General features: G+C 29.3%; 1 protein-coding gene across 1 annotated transcript in view; it reads right to left on the reverse strand.

Moving 5' to 3' along the window:
• Positions 1 to 25,483, reverse strand: part of LOC129962640 (calcium-activated potassium channel slowpoke-like) — a 288,136-nt gene that overhangs the window by 259,014 nt on the left and 3,639 nt on the right. The window contains exon 2 of the mRNA XM_056076504.1: positions 120 to 1,649. Coding sequence (XP_055932479.1) covers positions 120 to 455 — 336 coding nt within the window. The 5' untranslated portion in view covers positions 456 to 1,649. The remainder of the gene's footprint in view (positions 1 to 119; positions 1,650 to 25,483) is intronic.

A 25,483-nucleotide genomic window follows, 5' to 3' on the forward strand; every position in this document is an offset into this window, starting at 1 on the left:
CACCATATCTTGTAAATAATTTGTATCTTGTCCATATTTAAAAGAATATTAACTTATTAAGAATATTAACATATTGGAGACTATTGATAACTAAATAGAAAACATCATTTCTTACTTACCAGTATTCTGCCCGTCGTGGACTGGCCAGATATCAGTTCTCCGGCCCAGTCTTTTGCCTCAGTCATGAAACCTATTTCCGCCACTTCCTTGCCACTGTTGCCACCTTTGCCGCTTTCGGCTGGCACTTTGGTCTTGGAGGCGGCCTGCGAGGAGGCCGATGCCGTACTTCCGCGACAGCAGATAAACGCACACGCCCGCCACAACAAGATGATGAAGATTCCTACCAGGCAGGTAATGATACTCGACAGCAGAAAACACCACCACTTCCGCTCCTTAAGGCACTCTTCATGTTCCGTCATGTTCCCAACTGTCAAGTTTGAATCCAAACCTTCCATTTTGGTGCTTACTTTCAAATGCGATTAAAATGCCAAAGTTCTGCAATTGCTACATACGAGGTGACTGAACTGAGAAACATCGCGATAAGCCGTTAGCAGTTGTTCGATGTAACTTCACATGAGAACGCCCAGTCATGATTATATTTAGATACCTGCAATAATCTATAGATGCTTTGTTTTATTTTACTAGACTGACGTTAACGTGTGAACTACATAATAGGAAAGACGAATATATATATATTATTTTTACTGCATTTTTCCTTTTTGATTAAGTGCAACAAGAAGTGTTTGTTAATAAAATATAAAAAAAATGATATGACGTCTTTTTCCCCTAATCTACTCTCCAAATATATCTAATTTTTTCCTAAATTATTGTGATTATTTTGATATTAAATTTGATATTAGGAACGTGGCAACTTGCATAAATATAGAAAATCACATCTAAGATTAATATTTACGATTTCTCTTAAGCAAAATAGCACGGCTCTTCTAACTGATATGAAACTCTGATATTTTCTTTTTCAATCAACAAATAACTTATTTAGAATTCTAATCTAAATATAAAACATAGATATTTTTTTCGAATGTTTAGATATTTCACTACTTTAGTATCAAGTTACATAGCTTAATGTTCTGTGTATGTTTTTAACGGTTGTGTAGATATATACCCCGTTTCGCTGACCTACTATGTTAAATGTATGCTTTTCAAGCGTAGCATCATCACAGCCTTCTCAATTTGCAAGTTTTTCTTTTTGTTTTCTCACGAAATACCATCACTCAGGAAATAGTCAATATCAGAAACGATCTCTTAGGGAAATAACAGTGCATTCGGTTAAGTATTTTCCAAAATATTCTATTACAAGCGGGAATTTCTCAGAACCACTCGTTATCTCTCCAACTGCGCTGCAGGACAAGTAATTATTTCAAAATGGCCGCACATTCACATTCTTCCAATTCTACGCCAAATTCCATTTCGAGATATCAGTTCTCATTTCTTCGTATCCTAAGGCACGGGATGTCAGGGAAATCCTTGATTAAATTCGATGTATATGTTTTGTTTCGAACTGAAAGCTTCGATCTAGTCGAACCTAACGTGACGACTCTTCTGGTTTTCAATCGACCTCATGCCTTCTCCAATAATTCGAATTCCAATAAATCCAGATAGGGGCTTCAGGCACCGCTGATCTTTAGTATCTAGAAAAGAGAAAGCACACAGGATATCAGGAAAAAAATCGATAAATTCTGTTGATGTTTTTTCTTTATGTAACGTTAGTTCTGAACAATAATCCTGTGTAATATGTCAAGAGCAGAAAGATAAAAGTAGTCTGGAAATGTCACATGTCATCATCCTCCATTTAAGTAAAATATCAATAATTGTCTGTACCAAACAAATTAGTAATAGCAATCGAAGATTATTTTTCAAAATGCTGTATAGTTAAAAAAAAAATGATTGCATCGTAAAAGAAATGTGGTGTAAAGGGGTAGGTCTTAAAATTATTAATATTCAGATATGTAAAGTTATAATAAATTTTGATTGGAAATTTATTGCACTAAAGAACATTGTTTCTGAGTAATTATATAGCATGTAAAAAGCGAAAAGAAACAAGAAAATTCATTTTCTCCTATTTATCTATATCTATATCTATACTTATAATAAAGCTCAATGTGTGTGTGTGTGTGTGTGTGTTGGCGCTCTACAGGCCAGGTCATTTGACATACAGCTACCAAATTTGGTACATGTATACCTTAGAGGTCGGGAATGTGCACCTGGGGTCCCTTTTTTTGAAATTTTAATTAGAATTTTAATTATTAATTAAAAACTAACTTTCCCGCCAAAACAATCTTCCATTTTCCCCAACGCCAAATGATTTAGGCTTTAGTTCTTTTTTTCTCCCAACAGTAATGAGGCTAGGGTTAAGATTTTTCGGCGGATTATTTCAAACGATTCTGTTTATTTTCTTAATGTTTTATGCATTTAAAATTAAACATTGTTAATTAATCCATGTTTCAGATTCATTCTGAAGTACTTTTGAATTAAAATAACACAGAATAAAGGAAATTAAAAATGTATAATCTGCATAGCGTTACCCCAACTGGAGTAGAAAAATTCACGCATTTGCGTTACCGTAAAAGGCGAAGAAAATTCACGCATGCGCACTGTGTTCTGATTGTTGGCATGGCAACCATTAACAACGGACGATTTAAATTACTTTTAGGTTAGTTGTATGCTTTTGTAATTAAATTGTATTTATGTTAATTATATATTTTTTTATATATGCTTATAGTTTTAAGTACATCGTTTTTTAAGTAGTTTTTTTAAACCTGTTTTCGACCGATTATTTTAAACGATTCATTTTATTTTCTTAGGGTTTGATGCATTTAAAATGAAACATTGTTAATGAATCGATCCGTTCATGATGAATCTGAGAAAATTTTGTTGACAAATTCTTGAGATATTATATAAATTAAGAAATATATTCTTTAGTGCCCATAAAGTTTAAACGCTCAGTGACTCTATTATCAGTAATCATATTATTAAAAAAAATGCTTTGTTTCAGTAAAAAATATTATTATATTAATTGCAGATTAATCCTTTACACTTTAATTTAAAGCATAAATTCTACGAGGGGTAACAGAAAATTAGAGAGATACATATCACGTTATGACTGAAAGCCTTTATAATATTATGAGTGAATTATATGACTATTAAAATTTGAAGTTTTAAAATATTTTGCTGAAGAATCTATTAAAGTTGGAATTGCATAAAATATTTAATTATTAAAATTTTAACGAACATTAAGATTGGCGAACCGGCTGGTCGCCAAAGGCGGCTAGTAAAACATAAAACAAGAACCATTTTCCTTTCTTGTTTCTGAGTGTTATTCTAGAATAAGCCTTCTCCCCCTATAATGTGTGTACCCCTTTATTTATTAAAAACTGGAATTCACCCTAGGAAAAAATAAACTTTTAAATTTAAAAGAGTGCTGAGCTTTTTTCGATATTTTTTTATAAAATTTTCAAATATAAAATGAAAACAAAATTTTACATCAGCTTTTAAATTTAAAATGTGCACTTCTACCAAACCATACTTATTCCAGTTTTATCAATTAATTCTGAGGGAATACTTTAAGCATATTTTTAACGATTGAAATTGTGATAATTTCATCGTAAAAACAAAATCAATTTTTTTCCTGAAATTTTGATTAATTTTTATCCGAATCAGAACGAGCTCTCGATATTTCTCCAAATGTTTTGGAATATTAATCTGAAAAATGAAAAGTCACCAAGAAGGAATCATTGAAAAATTCAATATACTATGAAATAAGAAAGATGGGTGATATGTCCACGATTATTCTTTTATAAGTATTGTGATTTCTACACGTTACTGCAGACCATCATTCAAATGAGGTAAAAAACGGATTAAAAAATATTTAATTTAAATATCATTCTTATGTTTTTACAAAAATAACAAAATCATTGAATAGTTTTCTCAAATTCAAATTGAACCTTTCCCATCAACTCAAATATTGACTAGTCATTTTATTGAGATATTGAAATAAAAAAACGCGTATGGTACAAAATGTATGAAAAAGTATGTAATGATATGTTAAAGAAATGTATCAGCTATAGTTAAAGTATAAAATCCATTATTTCATAGAATATGAATCATGGAATAACATAATTATACATTTTAATGATAACATGCACAAACTAACAAGCTTGAACCAAAATAATTCATATGATTATAATATTTTACCTATTATAAAAATATATTTAACATCTAGTTGGTCACAGCTTAATTTATTTACTTTTCACGAACCTTTCAAAATCGGATTAAATTGCAAGAGTTTATGTTTTAATATTTCTTCTTACATAGATTTCAAGTAAACAATATATTTTAACTTACTCGTATGTCATATTAATGCTGTAGGCGTTATCTAAGTCGAGAAAAAAGGAATGTTCACAACAAAAATAATATTTAAGATCCTTTTCATATAATGTAAAATTTTAATGAAACAAGTTATTAAATAGAAATGGATTATTTAAAAATGTAACAGTTACATAACTCTACTACTTTCTCTTTTGATACAACAGATGGCGTTACTTTATTAACAACAAGTTATATTTCTAATGATCCTTCTCGGGAGTCATTATTAGATTGTATTCAAGTGAGTGTCGTGTGTTTTCGTGTTCGTGTTTGTTTTCTCTAGTGAAATGTGGATCTTAGAAAATACTTAAATAAATGTTCTTGAAACTCGTCTATTATTTTCATCTACCTCATAATTAAGTTATAATGAGTCTCATCCCCTACAAGAAGATAAACATATTCGTGTTTTTAATTTTTTTTTTATCTCAAAAATGTAAATGAAGGAAACATAAAAGTTCGGTGACGTTGATTGGTCAATTAATTCTGGACTGATAATTTCCTAAAATATAAAATTTTTATAAAATCAATCTTCCATAATTTAGCCAAAACAAAAACAAAAAATTGCCATTTTTTCCAGTTTTAGAAAAAAGAAGTGAAATTTTTTATTAGGAATTTAGAAATTAAGTTGAAATAATTTTGAAAATAATTCATACTAAAAGTAGTATTAAAAAGGATCTTGCTTTAAATATATTTCTAAAAAATAATATCATGAAATATTTTTTGCATCAATATAGCTATTAACGTCATTTTCAAGTAAAGCTTTGGGCTCAGATTTATATTCGCAGAATAAATATTTTTGCGTGAGAGTAAAGCTTGACGGAGTGGAAAGTATACAATGAAAAATCTATCAATATATCAAAGTCAATGAAACAAATAAATTTTATTTCTTTCTCTGATATTTATCATTATATTTACGTTTTTGCTTACAAAGTATCAAACATAACGAACTGTGACGAATATACAAGTTTTGGAATTTCTTTATTTCAAATATACCAGTTTGGAATTATATATATATCGGCAAATAAGATACTTAAAAAGACAACAACGTGGAAGAATAGAATTAGGTAGACGATTTTAGCAACCAAATTATTGTTTTCTACCACATTTGGGAAGAAATACATCTATGGGAAGTCTATCTGATTGTCGTTCGCTCGTTCACATATGAATATCGTTACTGAAAAGCGCAGGTAAGAGCTCAAAAATGTAATTAAATAATCCAAAGGAATATATTTTTATTTGTATATTATTACATTATGTATTTATGCAGATCCTTATAGAAATGTCAAATAACCTCTAGTAATTTTGATGTTTCACATGTAGTGAATTAATTTTATTTTGACTTAAGCACTTATTCAATAACTCATTAATTTTAGAGGTTCTTAGAACAAAATATAATCAGTAATCTTAATCCATTTCTTAAATCACAGATTATTTTTGAATCAGAAAAAAATAACGTTCATATGTTAATCTCTTGACACTACAATGTAGTTTCGAAAAAAAGTAAGGAATCTAAGGCTTTTTCTATACAATTCCGAGATCCTTTAAATATTTTTAAAACATAAAAATTTTTAACAAGAAAAGCTCTACTCTTTTGTGTAAAACCAACCAAGTTATGAAACTTGGAATTTTGCAATTTTTCGGCGTTAAACAGCTGCCTCGAGTATCCACAATTGATTGACAGATGTTCTTCCCAACGATCAATGAAATAACCTAAAATAACTAAAATAATTCCTAACCAGTCAACATTAATTAAGTACGATTTAGTCATAGAAGAGTCGTATTTTTTTTTTTTTCTTTCTTTAAAATGTCAATTGAACAAGAATGTTTTCTTAATATAAGTTCAAGGACTACAAGATTGTAAAAAAGTGAAGGATTTAAAACTTTTTAGAGGAATATTTATTGACTCAAACAATATAAAACACAATTATTTATGCCATTTTATCATTTTTCTAATTGAAAATGGAAGTCCATTCGAAACGATTTACAAATTAACTTTTGGGATTCGATTAAAATGGATACTATATATATTCTTGATATTCTTTTATATTTCTGAACTGTATTTACGAAGAATCAAAATATATTAATTAATTTTGCGACTTAACATTTAAAATTTATTTATATCAATAACTTGAAATAATAAGATTTTTTATCTTTTGTATTTACTTCCTGGTTGAGAAATGTACAAGGAGTAGTTTAGTTTAGTTATATTAACGTCCCGTTGTAAAGCAACACTAGGGATATTTTGGGACGAACCTCGCAATTTTGAAACTCAGTCAGATGACGAGAACGAGACCTGAGCTGGCATGCCCCTCTCCACACCACACCAACTGGAGGACGTTTGACCTTGACAGATTTAACGCGCAATAGACCCCCTTACACGGCGGTTCTTTGGTGAAATTGGGTCTCGAACCTGAAACTCTACGGCTCACGAGCCGAGACCTTACCACCAGGCCACCGCGGCCCTGTTTAGAGAGGAAATATTGTAATTGTCAAAAATAGGATAAGTAAATAGGATCAATTCTCAAAAATAGGATAAGTAAATAGGATTAATTCTCAAAAATAGGGTAAGTAAATAGGATTAATTCTCAAAAATAGGATAAGTAAATAGGATTAATTCTCGTAAATAGGAGTAATTCTCGTAAATAGGATAAGTAAATAGGATTAATTCTCGTAAATAGGAGTAATTCTCGTAAATAGGATTAATTCTCAAAAATAGGACATGCGGTATTTCTGATTTCAATTTCAATTCTATATTAAAATTTGGTTTCAATCGGCAAGTAAAAAAAAGTTACTAAAGTGCATATTCGCTTTCTGATAATTTTATATTAATTACGTCTCAGCGATTTATCGCTCAAAAAATCGCCAGCGATCGCATACTAACAGGCTTTTTCGTAACTATTGTTCATCAGTGGTATATGGTTAATAAATCACAAGTACAATTATACGAGCGTATGCGAGAAAACCAGGTTTCTTGTAATTTATTAGATACAAAGAACATCCATAGCGTTTTTCGAAACGAATAGAACGAAAAGATCATGAACTTACTTTAGGAAGTTCATCCAGACCAAACCGAGAGTCAAACCTTATTCTACCACAACTATACGCAGACAAGTTATGGAACAGAAATGCGAGTTTACAAAATAGTACGAGTTTACAATTGCGTGCCGACCTTCAGCCAGACAAATGAGCCAATCCTTTTAGTTATTGTGATAATTATCAAAACATGTTTTGACCTGTCAAATTATATATGTCATAATTTGGATAAACACATGCAGACGGCATTTAATTTAATGGCAGTAAACACAGAACCCTTTACACCATTGCGTGACAAAATTGACTGTTTTAAATGGAAACAAGACTTTAATTAATATTAATATTACATGCTAAGTAGTATTACAAATTTTTTTTATTCAGTTTAGTCAGTGTGTTGAAAACATCATTTTTTAAGTTCATTAAGCAATAATTGTGTTAGTATCTCTGCTAACAATAAAAATGAACATGTGTGTATTGGCACAGTACAGGCCAGATCATTAAAGCTTAAGATATTTAATCTGGTACATATATGCGTTGGAGGTGAAAATGTGCACCAAGAAGCTAGTTTTTTGAAATTTTTATTAGAATTTTAATTAACTAAAAATTATACGAAATTTTGATTTTTTTCCACCATATTTTCCAAAAACAATATAACACAAAACTGATTCTTACATCATCTTAAAGTTCTACAGTAAACTTTTCAGCAATACCAATGTTTTAACTGTGAATTAAGTTTCTATTTTTAATGAAATCTTTAAAAAAAATATTTTAATCATGTTTTCAACATTTTTTTCCGCGGAAGATGAAAATAAAATTTTACTTACACGAGGACGTTCATAAATGCTTGGAAAAAACTCTTTTATGAGCTCATTGTCGTCTGACATTGGCGAAAACTCAAATTGAAAGATTAAGTAAGCTCTAACCAAAAATTAATTAAAATGTTAATCTTTTTCACCATATTTTCCTAAAACATTATAGCTCAAAAGTCATCTAAAATTCAAAAAATTATCTTTCCAAAGATATTAATTTGATATTCGTGCAAAATTTTTCTGAATTTTGAAATTATTTTTGCTTAATTTTCAATCATAAATTGCGATGTTACCTTGAAATTCAAACCTTCCTCACAGTTTCATAAAATATATAATTGCTTGATTTTTTTCCATCAGGAAAATTCATGTAAAAAATATTATCTTTAATATCTGTGTAGTTTACAAAACGAATGTTAAAATGAAATTACAATACTACGAAAGTTAGAAAATAAATGAAATGGACATTTACCTTTTTATTAGTTCTATGTTGTCATAGAATTGTCATTGATTAGAAAAGTTCATGGGCACAATGAATAGAAAATATATAAAGACATTAATTATATTAATATAACAAGGTGTTAATATCTGACATTTTCGCAGAATCACTGACATTAAGTTATATCTAAACGATTTAACTGAAATTATGTGGGAACCTATAACCTTCCCGAACCATTTGGTCACCAAAGATCTCTATTAATAATAATGGACAATATATTTGTGCACACGTCTTGACATTCCACAGAATCGACTATTCGTTGAACAGTCATTAATTTAGACACAAATATTCTCTGGAGAATAGGAATGTGCATCTTGTAATGAATTATTTTGTTTGTGAAATTTTGAAAAGGATTACATTTGATTAATTATTAAGTGTGATTTTGTCATTTTTCTATTATAACTCCAAAAATATTATTGCAAAAAATTATCAACCAAAAATACCAACAAACATTTAAAAACACTGTCTTAATGGTCGTGCAAATTCTTATTGATATTTGAATTCAAAAAAAAAGTTTAGAGTTAATTTTCATCAATAGATTACATTGTTTCAATAAGATTCAAACCACTTCCAATGTTTGTTTGTTTTTTCAAATATTTAACATCATAATTTTCACCCATTTTTGAAGGAGAAATATTCTATTTATTTTTTATGGAATTAAGAGGAGGAATCAGAAAATGGAATTATATTATCGCAAACGAATACTATTTGAAATAAATTACCTAAGAACCTAAGTTTTTAGCATAACTGAGATGTCATAGGATTCGACTCCCTCCAGCAGAGTCATGTACATAATAAATAGAATAAGTGTAAGGCTATTAAAATAAACGGCTATAATGTCTATAATACTTTGATGCTTAGAAATGGTTCGTTGTGGGAGTCATGAACATCAAGTTGTGCATAATAATCTTAAATGATATTAAACAGAATCAAGATATCGGCGAACCAACTGGTCCTCAAAAGTGGCTGGTCTTTTAATATCGAAGTGATAAAACTAAAATCTGATTTAAAATACGCCGTTGTTAATGTTCTCAAGAGAAAATACTGATTTTCACATCAAAATTTTGAAAGACAAAATAAAAGAGAAATTAATCTTAGTTAAAGTTATAATCATATTCGTAATATATTTTAATTTTTAATATTAAAGGTGTTTTTTTAAATTATTCACTATAGTTTAATCTTCTGAAAATACAATATTGAATGTTTCCCGCTTGCATATGTTTTTATTCTTATAATATGGATTAAAAAATTAGTTTAGTTTTTTTTTTGTACGCTTATATAAGATTGTTTATATTTTTTAATCATTATATTATTATTTTATACTTAAAAATACTAAATGTGTCACTACAAACATTATGTGATCTTGTAATCCTTTTTTTCCCGGATTTATTACCTTTATCGCTAATAGAGCAGAACCAAAATTTAACTAAATCGATTAACTAACAATTAAGTTCTGAAAACATTAAAACAGTGTATTGCGTTCAAAAACATACAGGTGTATGAAATATCCAAACTCTACCAAATCAGGAAATAAATGGAAAATCGATTGTGAGATTTATTTTTCACAAGCCTGAACCTCTCACATTGAAATGAAAATTCAAATAAAGAAAATTATATCTTTGAAACATGAAACAAATCAAGTTATATATATATGTTTAAAAATACTTCGAAGATATTAACTTCTTCCATGAAAAAAAAAACTTAATTAGAAAATATTTTTTTTAAAAAACATTAAATGACTTTGTTAAATAATTTAGTAAAATAAAAAAATATGTATAAAACATAATAATATGGTTTCATTAATGAAGCTCCTTAATACAGTTGTATAAGGAGCTTCATTAATAATTAATTTCATAATATATGTATGAAATTAATATTCTAAATTTGAAAATATATCCTAATTTTACGGCATTTTTGTGAGCAATTGAAATGGTGTCACAATCGCTTTTGAAGTATTTATCACATATTTTTGTTCACCTTGTTTCATATTTATAAACAAATAATTTAGTAATGATATCACTCATACTCTAAGATAATAGATTTCTCAGATCTTTTTGATATTCGCTTCTACATCGAGCTACTTGGACAGAACCGAAATTTAATTAAATTTAATAGAATAAAATTCTTAATAAAGATTTGAAGATACTAAAATAGCATATTGTCATCAAAAATACGCAAGCGTGCGAAATTTCAAGACGTTACGTTAAGAAATTAAGTGTTAAATCAATTGAAAACTTCCGTCTTTATAAATACGAATAATTTGCATAACTTATGATCACAATCTATTCACACTGATAGCGAAATTTAAAAAGAAAAAAATCCTTCTGTAATACATTTTTTTCATGTACCAAAAAGTTCATATAATTTATTTATTTATTTATTTTAAATTTATAATCCCTAGTTTAAAGTCTATCAATATTATAAAGTATTGAACGTAAACTTTGATCAGATAGCACTACTAATATTTAATTTAAATTATATTTAATTAAACAATCAACTGATAAATAAATCTTGGAAAATCTTAAAATCGTGTTCTGTCATCAAGAATTTGCAATCGTACAAACTTTGAAAACTGTTGTACATTATAAAGTAAGTGAAAAATAAATTTAAAAATTCCATTTAGCAAACAAGAAACAAGTGAGATTAAATAAAATTGCATTAAAAAAAAAAGAAGCGTTTCGCTGCTTCAAGTTGATCATCGTGAGGGAAAAAAAGATTGAAGTAACAGATATATGGCAGATTGCCATTGACATCACAAAAATACTTAATCTCCTCATGTAGCGTCAACCCACACCGACGAAAGCAGGCCCTTGGAATCGTTTAGGAAAGTCTTAGTGTAGTGTCATCATTTCCGTATCAAACGAGATTCGCGTGACGACTTCTGCAATGGATTTTATTAGTGCCTCAGTGACCAAAATATTTATACATCTGCTGAATTTCAATAGATTTAAGTTCTTTAAATGCGGATATGTAATCGAATTCTTGGAATCTGCCTGACTTATTTCCAAAGTTTCCTGTTAAAGATATTGTCCGTTTGCTTTTGAAACTAGAGAAAAATGTGTTCCCAAGGCTTTCTTACACATTGGAAAAACTGTACAAAGGTGCCTTCCACGTGCACTTCATGTCAAGATGTATGACGATACCTGAAACATTCAGTAGAATGTATTCCAGAAGCCTGCGCTCATACTGTAAAAATTGTGTCAAATCTCTGTCCAATATGCAAAATATATCAAGTCAGCATGGTAGGAGGAGTGTCTTGAAATATATTCAAAATAATATGCTTCAGAAATTTATATACATTGTACAATAAGCATTCGGGGAACAGGAAAAATTCTATTAAACAATCACCACATTAAATATTTATAGAAAATAGTTCTTAGCGTTTATGAAGTCCAGTAAAGTGGACTTCAAACAGAAATGTTGGATTTTTTCTTTGAAAATGCCATACTGACAAAATAGGAGAATTTTTTATAAGAGAAAAATCAGTTATACTTATCCATTTGCAATATTCTTCTCACAATATCTATTTCACAAATAGATCGAACAAAATTAGCGATCATTCAGATATTGGGGTTTTATTGTACATAATATGTACCTCATCAAGAATTCCCTATACTTGTAGTAGGGACAAGATGATTCTATAATAACTTACGGTGCAATATTTCTGCCCCTCCCCCTCCATTCATTATTTGTTAATGGGTGCACATTTGATGCATATGTTCCATTTTCTCGAATGGCTATTGATCATTTCCTTCATTAACGAACTAATTCACCCTCACGTAACATACATCAAGTGACAATGTGACTTAAATTTTAGAATCAAATTATCTTTTACAGTAGGGAAGAAAATTAGAAGTAAAATCTTTCTTAAGCTGCTTAAGAAGAAAGGAGGAAAAAACAAATTAATCTAAATGGAATACCAAGTAGAAGAATCCAGATTTTAAATAGGTCCAAATATTACAATCAAGAGATCATTATAATACATTGATAAAAAAGTATGTTAAGGATACTTTGTGTCAACAATGGTTCTACATGAGTACAAAAATCAAGTTGATGATGTATATTGTATGCTGTATTATACATTCATGTATATGGACAAAGAAACGCTGTGTAACACGTTCAATATAGTATATTCCAGACACTTGCATACCCATTGGGGAAACTGTCCTAAAATCCCATTCAAAATGAACGATATGTCTCGCTGCATGATAGGAGAAACATCCGGTAACATATTCAGTAGAACGAGCTCCAGAAACTTACACAAATATTGGAAAAACTGTTCTAAGACCCTGCCCAGCATGAACCACTTGTCAAGTTTCATTGTAAGAAGAAACATATTATACATAATCAGAAAAATATGCTCCAGAATCTTATATTTGTATTGTATATTAGGAATTAAGCTACAAGAAAAATCCTATTAGTCAAACATTTCCTTAAACATTTATGGAAAACCTGTCTTGGTATTCACAAAGTGCCGTGAAGTGGATATCATTTAAAGATGCTGGTTTCAGGCATTAGGAAGATAGCATCGATAAAATGAGGGAATTTTTTTTAATGAGAAAATTCAGATTCTCCTGTTCATCTGCTATAAACTTGTTATAAGTAGCTTTCACATAATCAGTGACGTTGTATTTCCTATACATATATACGACACAGGGAACTTTCTACACTCCTTGTGCAGAATACGATGATTTGGTAATCTTTTAAGAAGTAATATTTTCTCTTTCCATCTAATATTAGATAAGTACATCAACAATGATGCATAACATAAACCATCCTGCTCCCCCAGCACCTATAACACTGAGTTATGTAACCAGTTAGATGAGCACAAGATGGAATGGTGTGCAATTCATATGTTCCATGGCTTATCTAATGGAATTCTGCAAACGAAATATTAAGCAGATTGACACCCTTACCCTTGAATGATGACAGGAGGGCCTATATAAACTACATTATAAGAAATTCAGCACGGCAGTCAATGTCTTAAATATCAGTTCTTAGCTCTCCAATAAGTACAACGAATCCCTTCCAGAAAAGAAACAGGAGTTCATGAATGAGAAGTTGTTCAGTAAGTAGGCAGGTTCGTTTTTTTACGGCCATAATAGTGTACTACGGTGAAGTTACCTCTACTCCAATGACGGCACATGCCTTCTAGAGAGTAATTGGGTCTTATTGATGAACATAGTCGTTTCCTTCGTGGCGTATCAACCTCAATTTCCTATCTTCCACTATCATGACGTTGATCATTAAGCTACCTCCAATATATTAGCTCTGATATGGTTACGAATGTATTCATATACTTGAAATTATTATAAATTGCCAGCATAAACTATTTTACATTCTATATCCGATTCAATGTTTTTCTAAAAATTTAAATATTTCAATTTCAAGAATGTGGCTTATTGGGAAAATGAAATCAGATAGGAAGGAAACATCAATTTTTATTTTCTTGGAAGAATGCTACAATGCCAAACAGAATATCTTGTTTCCTTCATAAAAATATTATGCATAGAAATATTTCCTTCCGCAAATATATTTTTATGTTAGAAATACAATCCAAAAATATTGCTTACTTTCGATTACAAACGAACAAATATTATTTGAAATTTCTGTGAAGGAGGATGTACGATTGGCTGAATATTAAATAGAATCTTTTTGTACGTAGTGCTTGTAAGAATAATTTTTATATTCGTTCTCGGGAAATTATTTCGCTAATAAAGTAATTCAGAGGTAATTTTCAAAAATTAAAAATGGTGGAGAAAACTACGTAGTAGTACGTACTTTTTTAAGTAGTGCTTGTAAGAATAATTTTTATATTCATTCTCGGGAAATTATTTCGCTAATAAAGTAATTCAGAGGTAATTTTCAAAAATTAAAAATGGTGCAGAAAACTACGTAGTAGTACGTACTTTTGTACGTAGTGCTTGTAAGAATAATTTTTATATTCGTTCTCGGGAAATTATTTCGCTAATAAAGTAATTCAGAGGTAATTTTCAAAAATTAAAAATGGTGGAGAAAACTACGTAGTAGTACGTACTTTTGTACGTAGTGCTTGTAAGAATAATTTTTATATTCGTTCTCGTGAAATTATTTCGCTAATAAAGTAATTCAGAGGTAATTTTCGAAAATTAAAAATGGCGGAGAAAACTACGTAGTAGTACGTACTTTTGTACGTAGTGCTTGTAAGAATAATTTTTATATTTGTTCTCGGGAAATTATTTCGCTAATAAAGTAATTCAGAGGTAATTTTCGAAAATTAAAAATGGTGGAGAAAACTACGTAGTAGTAGTACGTACTTTTGTACGTAGTGCTTGTAAGAATAGTTTTTAAATTCGTTCTCGGGAAATTATTTCACTAATAAAGTAATTCAGAGGTAATTTTCAAAAATTAAAAATGGTGGAGAAAACTACAAAAAAAATGTTAGAGAACACACCACCAAAAAGTTATTGCATGTCTTGTAAAAAATTTGTCATAAAAGTTGATGAAAATATTCTTTATCCATGATTATAACTCAATATGTTAAGTAATATGCAGTTTCAAGAACTTATTAAATATTCCCTGATTTAAGAGTTTATATTTTTTGTACTTCTCACTTTAAATAAAAAATATCACGAATCATTTGCATTCCAAAACACATTTGGATAATTTGCCAATTATGAGATAAGGAATAAAAAGAGCAATTAAAGAAAAAAGTTAAATTAAGAAAACGCAAGAAGTGCAAAAACCTAAGTTAATTCAATTCGAAAATTGCTGCAGTTTACCATAATTTAACTCGGAATTTTGTAAAACTGGGAAATGGAAACTAATGACAATATACTATATAAAATTTCTAGAACTAGTTATCGTTGAATAAATTAAGTTAACTGTATTCTGATTCCAAATAAGTGACTTCCCTGATAGAAATTTAAGAAAAAAATTATTTCATAATTTCATTATAATTATAATACATTCGTAAATAATAAACGCACGAACGTATTTTTAATTATAAATTAATAACATAAAAATAAATAATTAAAATTTAAAAAAAAAATTTTTTAATACTGCAACAAAAATCATAATACATGAAAAACACTTTTTTTTTTTTTTACAAACAGAAATATCTGAATTTGTGTTGTTTTGGAATGCAAGAATAGTTTTTTAAATTCTATTAAAATATATTATATGTTCTATATTTCATTTATCATATTTTTACATAAAATTTGAATACATTAAAAACAGTTTAATCAAAAAGTACCTGTTGCTGTAATATCTGATTTCGGAATATTTTCTAACAAAAAATCATACAAATAACCTAACTTCACTTACTGAATTTACTCTAGACCTACAAATTTTCTAATTCTAATTAATTGATGATCCTGTTTCGGTCATTTATTGCTGTTTCAATCTCTATCTTATAACTTGAAACGAGCAATTCTTGTATATATATATATATATATATATATATATATTTCGTGTATCTCGGAAACGGCTCTAACGATTTGGACCAAATTTTATATTTAAATATGGTTTTGCTTTTTAAGTTTATCTATTTAGGTGTCTTTCTAGAAAAAACCTGATTTTACACACTCAAAAATATTTTTTGTTACTAACTCTTAAAGTAAGAGCTCCGAAGTGTGGGCAATGCAGTATAGTTTAGTTTAGTTATATTAACGTCCCGTTTGAAGCAACACTATGGCTATTTTGGGATGGACCTCGTCATTCTGAACCGCGGTCAGATGACGAGGACGACACCTGAGCCGGCACCCCCCTCTCCACACCACACCACACCAGCGGGAGGACGTTTGGTCAGGACGGATTTAACATGCAACTGACCCCCTTACACGACGGTTCTTCGGTGGAATCGGGTCTCGAACCTGAAATCCTCCGGTTCCGAAGCCGAGACCTTACCACCAGGCCACCGCTGCCTGGCAATGCAGTATAATGATCCGAATCATATGAATGACGCATGTATTGCAGTTTCGAGGCGTCCTTTTTGCTTTAGTTTTTTAATTATGTATTTATATTAATATTTTTAATATTTAATATGTTTGCTTTTTAAGTTTATCTATATAGGTGTCTTTCCTGAAACAAAGCGATTTTACACAAGAAACATTTTTTAATAACTAACTATTGGAGCCTTTTTTCTATCTGCTCTCATGCTGACAATGTCATATTTCTGCATGGCAAAATTGAATGTAAGTTCACAAATATAAGTAATGATAATTAAACTGTAAAGTGAATATTGTAATATAGTTGATTGTTTCGAATAACATGTTAAACTAAATATATTCGAGATTTATTTACTTAAATGACCAGTTCATATGTAGATAAGACCTAAAAATATTCATATGTAATCAGTATGTGAATCCTATCTAAATATTTCTCCCAAGAAATAAAATTTTACAAAAAAACTGCCGAGCGAAGCTTTGTCTTCCAGATATCAATACCATAAAGAGGATCTGAGATATTAAAGTCTTTCTAAATGATAGTTGTGCTCTATATTACTCAATACTTTCACTTAATTTCAGATTTAAATATTAAAAATTTTATAATTCAATATACTTAAGAGTAAGCGAAAGAGTTAATAAATGTTCCCAGTAAACCAAAACATAAACCTATTCAATCAACTTCAAAAAATATTTATTATCCTTAGAAAATAAATAATATAACATTTCGATTTAAAAAAAAAATTATTTCAATTTAATTTTTAGAAGTACCCGAAATACTTCTCACCAAAAGCTGGTTTCAAATGTTAATTAGTTAGTCTAAAAGCAGATAAACAAACTATTTAATCTTCCTTTCATTAAAAGATTTACCACGGCCGAAAGACAGAATCGTAAAGAGCGTTTCCTGTAATCGATTCCAGCTTTACATCGATAGGATTTGCATTAATTAGAGAATCGATCAATAAAGCACTTTATTTTATCCTTGTTAATTTTTACATGATGTTGATAGGCTTTATGATCAGCCAATTGTATCATTTGACATGTATAAAAAAATCGTTCCAAACATTCACAAAGCAAACAATGGGACATTATTATTAAACGTTGGATAAAATTACTAAATTTGCCTGGTAGTCAGAGTTGTATTAAGCCTTTTAGGAATTTAGTCATTGCAAATTTCGGAGCCTTCGTGTTTCCTCCTAACTTTAAAAACCATTTTTTTACATTTAATTTAATCTTTATATGAGAAGTTTTAAGGTATCCGACTAGGTTATTAGGGGATTTTTCAAAAATAAATAATGTTTATATGATATTTATTAACATAAGTATAAAATAAGGAATTAAAGTGTAATTATTTGAATATATTTACGGCTTTTCAAGAAAAAGCCTATTTTGATGTAAACTTTAGCACTTATTTACAAAAACTAGTATTATTCTACAGAAAAAAATTGTTCTAGTTTTTCATTTTTTCTTTGCAACATTACATATCTTATAGAGTGAAGCTCACTTTATTCTAAGAATAGCATTAAAAAACAAAATATTTGTGTGTAATATATGAAATTATCTAAGAAATTCTGAACTTTTTTTCAATAATATTTACATCAAACAATTATAAATTCCTTTCTAGAGCATTGAACATCAACGCCATAGTTGTTACATTCTGCATAACATGAAGAGCACTAATTATAAATATCATTAAGATATCTTGAATATTTTTTGAGATATGGCGATACTCGCGCTGCAGAATTATGAAAAAAAAAAAAAACTCATTCCTCAGAAAATGCATTTAAAATTTTAAACGTTTACAAATAAACATCAATTAAATGTCAATAGTTTGCTATAACTTGGCTTCTAATTGACACAGAGACAAAATAAAAATATCACTGGAAACAGAAACGTGCCTATTTTTTAAAACTGCAAAAAAATAATGCGAATTTTCATCCAAATTCATATTTTTAACCTGGTTAAGTAGTAAAGTACAACAAGTTGAAACTGCAGAATGGGTCCACTTTCTGAAGCGTGATTTTAATATATTGCGTATAAAAAATGCACAACTGAAATTTAAAAAAAAAAAAAAAATTAAAAAATGGCAAAACTTGGATAATTTTAAAATTATTCAGTAACACATTTTTTTTTTTTTTTTTGGAACTACAAAACAACATAAAACTTTCAAGTAGCAATTAACGAGAAAGTTGCTAGAATAACGTTCAAAAATGAATTTAAACAATATTTTATTTCAATGTGTTTAATCTCGATTGCGTGGTATTCCTAGTTAAATGAAACACCGGTCGGTTCACCGAGAATATTAGGTATACATCATTTAAAATTAAAGATGTTAAGCACAATTTGATGTTCATAATTTTTTCAACAAATGGGCCGTTTACCTAAAGCAGTCGAATCTCATGACATCATGTGAAACTAAATGCATACGCTTCTAAATAAACTTTTTAAATTGCATGTTGTCTTTTGCAGTAAAGTAATTTCACTTTCTGTTTCCTTAAATAAACTATTCAAATAATTAATAGAATTTTTCTTTCTTAAATTAAGTTTCTAAATTAGAAAAAAAAATGAAAGTGATTGAGGAAACAATGACAATATTTATACTTCATCACAAAAATAAAATTTACTAATAAAAATCAGTCAAAAACTATTTTTTTTTTTAATTTACAAAAATTAAGAAAAAATTGCACTGCAATAAAATGTATTTCCTTGAAAACTTTTTTTTTAATTTTAAAATTGTAAAAATCATTTTTGTGCTATAACATTTACGGGAATAATGATGATAAAAAAGCTAAAACAAATTAATAAATTTCGATATTATATATAATGTCATTTTCAACTCTAATTGCAATTTAATTAATTTCCAAAGTTTCATCGTAATTCAGCCCATATTAACTTCATTCTAAAATATGCACTTATTTCCTGATCCCATTCTACTTTTTCTACTTAATTAATTCAACTGAAACTTGGTGATTTCGTCAGCGGTTCCCACGCTCCAAGTGAAGGGATAAAATATTGCTGATCTAAACAAATTCTTCTAAAATATCCCTCTGTTTCCCTTATCAAAATCGACATGTGTAAGAAATCCCCATCGGAATCTCATGGTATATAAGACAAGAGATAATTAATTTCTCCCTCTTTTACCTTCTTTTGCCTTTTTGCCGCGTTGGGAACAGACTTGCCTTGTCCGTGCTGCTTGTGCCTCCAGGAAAAGAAATAAACGAAGTTAAAAAAAAATCACAGCGCCTTGTTTGTTGCTCAACTACTTCCGTCCTTCCTCTTAGGTTCTTTTAACGATTTGTTGGTCGATGAAATAAACAGTCCTTTAGTAGAAAAAAACGACGATGTTTATTGAACACGAAGACACTAACACAAAGACGACAAATATATATAGCCGAGACGAAGACAAACAACACACAGCAGCACACTACAACAAACAGTAGTCCACAAGTTGTAATCAGTTGCAATAACGACTACAATACACAATGCGGCCAGACATAATTCAGTAGAAGGAGGGAATTCACGTTGCTCTACGGACTATCCAAACGTCTGCAATTCTCCACTGTCTCCTCGTTTTAGCTGTATCCAACTGCCGACTCACTAATACACAATTGGCTACTCCACACACGACACGATGCTTCTTCTATAATAAACGTCAGAACTCGGCACACAGCTCAGTTCAGCAATCGCTTGAGCTCCACACAAAACTTATTCTTCGCTGGACTATTCTGCCATTGCTTCATTATCCTTTCGACGACTCTATACAAAACTCCGACTGACTGCAGCTTGAGACTGCTGTCTTTTTATAGTTCCCGTGAGGCGGACAGAGAAGGTTCTGGACCAATCTGGTGTATCTTGGTTCCTATTGGATGAATCGATAAAATTCTCGAAGTTTTCAGTAATATCAGTTTTGTCGCCAAATTCTTCGCCAAGCTCTGAGATTACTGGCACCCAATGAGCACCCAAAAGAGCTGTTCGGATAACGGTCTTTCCAATGACTGCTGGGAAGCAACATTATAGGTTTGTAACATTATATTATGTATATAGTAATGATCAGCTGTGCACCAACCACACAAATTTCCGAAAGTAATCTCAAAAACAACACTTCACTGTCTATTGTCTATTTATTGAAAAATTACGACCCAACCCAAACAATTGTATCTATTTCCCCAGTTTTTATTTTATACGGAAGCTCATAATTCCTTAATAAATCACCAATGATTTGCTGTCCTCCACTACCCCTCCTCCCCAGTTTCTAGATATATCACAAAATAAAACTTAGGTACTACAGCCTCCTGACTCAACAATTACAACGTTTCGCCAGTTAATTCAATAACACTGTAAACGTAGATAAACATTCAGCATGCTTTGTGCTTATTTTGCTAGAATATTTTTGAAACAAATTTTTATTCTGTAGTGATGGGAAGCAATTCATCAAAGTTTGGTTGGAGTAACCAAATCAAAACTATTAAAATGGGGACAGAATAGATGATCGCCGAAGGCGGATAATTCATATTCAATCATATTGCCTGCATGAAGTTTGAGCTCTAAAGAAAATTAAATATTATACAGAAAGTATTATATTATATTATATATATATATACTTCGCTAAATATTTAATTTTAATTACAAGTGGCTAAATTATTCAAGAAGAAATGGCATTGAATATGCAGACTGATTTACAAATCGCACTCATTTTTACTGGTTTTATATAAAGTTTTCAAAATTATAAGTCGTCGTTATTTGAAAACAAATGGTGAAAAATGTTCTATTAATAAGTATGATAAGTTTCAAAATTAGTTTATTCCTCTTTTAACCTGTTAACTGGGTATGACCAAATATTTCAATGCAAAACGAATTGAATATAAGTTAATTATCCGGTTAACAGACTAACAGAGAAGTATTAATTTTACTCTTTCAATATTCCATTTCTAGATATAAAATATACATCGAAAAAATATAAATATAATATTAATATAAAAGAGAAAAATAAACTATTTTAAGACATTTTCGTGACATTTAGCTATTATAAATTGAAAATATTATCTTCTCAATTTATAAAAATATTTTTAATGACGAAAACCATACTTACTGATTTGAAAGACATTTTTTTAAAAATTTATATATTTAAAATAATTTTTTTATTTTATATATACATAGAAAAGTATATATGTTTTAATAAAAATGAAAATATTTTCCAATTTTCTAATAAAGATAATGGAATATCTTTAGAATGGCTAAACTTGTTTAGTCTATAAATGGAATATTTATTGACTAAATAAATTATTAGCACTAATGCAAATGGTTGATAAATAAAAGCATAGAAATACGCATTTAAAAATGATCGTGTTCAAAATATTTATTTTGGTTGGTGAAAATTATTTTCTTAAAAAAACTATAGTGACTTACTACTATATATTGAATAGAGATATGGAATTTAGAATTTACCGTTCATATTATAGAAATAACTTTTACCAATATAATTTTTATTATTTATAAAGTATTATACAAATGCATAGTAATTTATTTACACAAACTTCAATGAAGGTGAAAGTAAATATTTTAACCCTTTAAAGGGCCATTTTTTGGTAGTCATATTAAGTTAAAATATTTTTAGGCTTGAAATTAGAATAAGAAAAGGGATTCATTTAGCTTATTAGATAAATTTAATTTGATTAATTAATTAATTTGGTAAATTAATAATTAAGTAACAAATCAAGACACATCATTTTGTGTAAAATAAATAAATAAAGCATCTGTTTCTATCTAAAAAAATTTGTCCGAACTTATGCCAACCTACATAAATTCATACAAAGATTGATAAATTTGGTGGGAAGCATACTTCCCACAGCCCTAGAAAAAGTTAAAGGATATTCTTGACAAATGAAATTATTAATAACCTCTAAAGAAAAAAAATGTTGAAAATGCAATGAAGTAAAAGAGGTTGATCTGTCTAATCAATGTAAAAATATCCTAGTTGCCAGCAATAGGATTTTTTCCTCCTTGCCAGCAAGGAGGAAAAAATCACCTTATATTAAAAATAACGAGGTGAAATGTTATCTAAATAGATAACATATGCATAGATAATAGCAATGCACATTCTTGCGCGACTTCGGCCTGTATTGTATATAGAAGATAATGCATTTTGAAACTTTAACTCTTTCCTTTGTTCAAGGTCTAATCGTAGTCATTTTTTTTTTTTTTTTTTTTTTCAAATTTAACCAGAACTGCAACTGTGGTGTGAAGATCAAGCATTAAAATTCATTACACAATTGTGATTGTGTTTCTGTGAAACCATGTTCATCGTCTCAAAGACAAACAATCAATCAACACTCTGATTCGTCCAAATTTAATGCGGATTTAAAATTTTGGCGACAAAAATATATGCCAAAGATTATATATCTGGAACATCTTGTTTTTGAGTTATCATATTTTCATAAAAATAAAAAAGGAGAAAAACTTCAAATTTTCGAAGTTTGTTCAAATTTTTATGTATCGATCACATACAAAATTTCAAATTTCTTTTCTGTCGCGTTTTTGAGTTACCGTATTTATAAAAAGACAAACATTATAACAATTTTACATAATTTTTCCGATATGGAGAAAAATTGAAACATTCATTTAAAATCTGAGGTAGAATTTTTTTTTTTTTTTTGACAGTTACAGTACTTTCTTTTTACTTACTTTGTATGTAAAAATAAAATGTAAGATTATAATATGCTTTTCTATAATATTCAAATGGGCCGCGGTGGCCTGGTGGTAAGGTCTCGGCTCATGAGCCGTAGGGTTTCAGGTTCCGTAGAAGAACCTTCGTGTAAGGGGGTCTATTGCACGTTAAATTCGTCAGAGCCAAACTTCCTCCCGTTGGTGTGGTGTGGAGAGGGCAGTGCCAGCTCAGGTGTTGTCCTCTTTATTTGACCGTAGTTCAAAATTGCGAGAGCCGTCCCAAAATAGCCCTAGGGTTGCTTTTCAATGGGACGGTAATTAAAATGAACTAAACTAAATATAATATTCAAATATAAAATACTGTTATATATAAGCAATTTGAGAATTCTCCAAACCTGCGTTTTAATGTCATATACTTTTATGATAGTTTATTATATATTTAAATACTGTTTATAGGCTTGTAACTAGGGATTGCAATACCGGTATACCGGGATACCGAATACCGGTATTTTGAGTCATTTGTACAATTTTGTAATACCGGTATTCACAAGTTTAAATACCGGTTTTTCGGTATTTACTAGAAATTTTTAAAATTGTCTCCACTATATGTTCAGGGATCGCGGACATAGCAAAATAGTATACGTTTTTGTTTTTATGTCTCCCTAAGGGGCGAAATTAATTAACTAATTATTGGCTTTTTTAATAGCTTAAATCTGAATTAGCGAAACATAGATTATCCCCTGAAAGAAAATATTGTATCCATAATGACTGATGGGGCAACAATTATGAAAAAAGTTGGAAAGTTGATTGGTGCAAATCAGCAGTTGTGCTATGCACATGGTATTCAAGTAGGAGTAATAGATGTATTATACCAAAAACATAAAGAACAGAAGAATCCAAATACTGTGGATATAGAAACTTCGGATTCCAACTTTGAAAAGAGTAAGAGTGAGAGTGATATTGACAATGAAGATAATGACAATGTAATTGTTGAAGAAGATATTGCTAATGAGGATGAAATATTAACCTATGAAGAATTGCTTCCTATAATTTATAAAGCTCGAAAAATTGTTAAGATATTTAAACGTTCCCCTATAAAAAGGATATATTACTAAAATATATACTAACTGAAAATAAAACAGAATATATGTTAATATTAGATTCTAAAACACGTTGGAACAGTTTACTCCTAATGATGGAACGATTTTTGAAACTGAGAAATCCAATCCAAAAAGCAATAATCGACTTAAACCTATAAATTAATTTTTCAGATAGTGAATTCGACTTAATATCCAGAACTATATCAGCTCTACTTCCAATAAAACTGACTATTGAGGCATTATGTCGGAGAGATTCTAATTTATTAGCTAATGCAACCATAAATTTCATGTTGCAGTCACTGAAAGAACAGGATACATCACTATCTGAAGAAATATATATTACATTGAAAAATTGCACAGAAGATAGGCATTCCGAAATAGGAAATGTCTTACGGCATTTACATAATTATAATGATTTTTAAAATGAAAAAGAAAAGAAAATAACCAATTCAAATCTGATTAAGTTTAGAGTAAATTTCCTTACAATTTTTTTACCCACAAACCTATCCACATTCAGAAGAATTCGGTTCAATTATCGAAGATTATGATGTCACTACTGTCGATAGTGAAAAGGAATTGTCTCTTGAACAAAAATTAGAATTAGCGATTAAAAAAAAATTCAACGAAACAAAGTAAAATACAGAAATCAGTTATAACCAAAACCCTCCGACGAGAAATCGATTTATTTGAAGATGAGGGATTTAGAGGTAAAAACTTGGAAAAAGTATATCGCGCATTGCTAACAGTACCACCATCTAGCGTAGATGCCAAAAGAGCGTTTTCGACAGCTGGTAATTTTTATACAAAATTACTTTTCAGGCTTAATGACAGTACAATTGATGCATTGTTTTTTTAGATCACATTTCAAAAATTTGTAATAGTTCCACAGACTGAATAGTGATATTTACACTTTTTTTGTGATTTAAATAAATAAGATGTTTCTTTACTTTTTTGTGATTATATACTGTTATAATTTATAAGTTACAAATTATTTTTTGTGATATTTACGCTCTCTAACAAAACTGGTAAATAAAACAAAGAAACACCTGTATTTTCTTTCTTTTTCTAAAATTT

The sequence above is a fragment of the Argiope bruennichi genome, chromosome 3 (assembly GCF_947563725.1).
Source record: "Argiope bruennichi chromosome 3, qqArgBrue1.1, whole genome shotgun sequence".
Classification (NCBI taxonomy): Eukaryota; Metazoa; Arthropoda; class Arachnida; order Araneae; family Araneidae; genus Argiope; species Argiope bruennichi.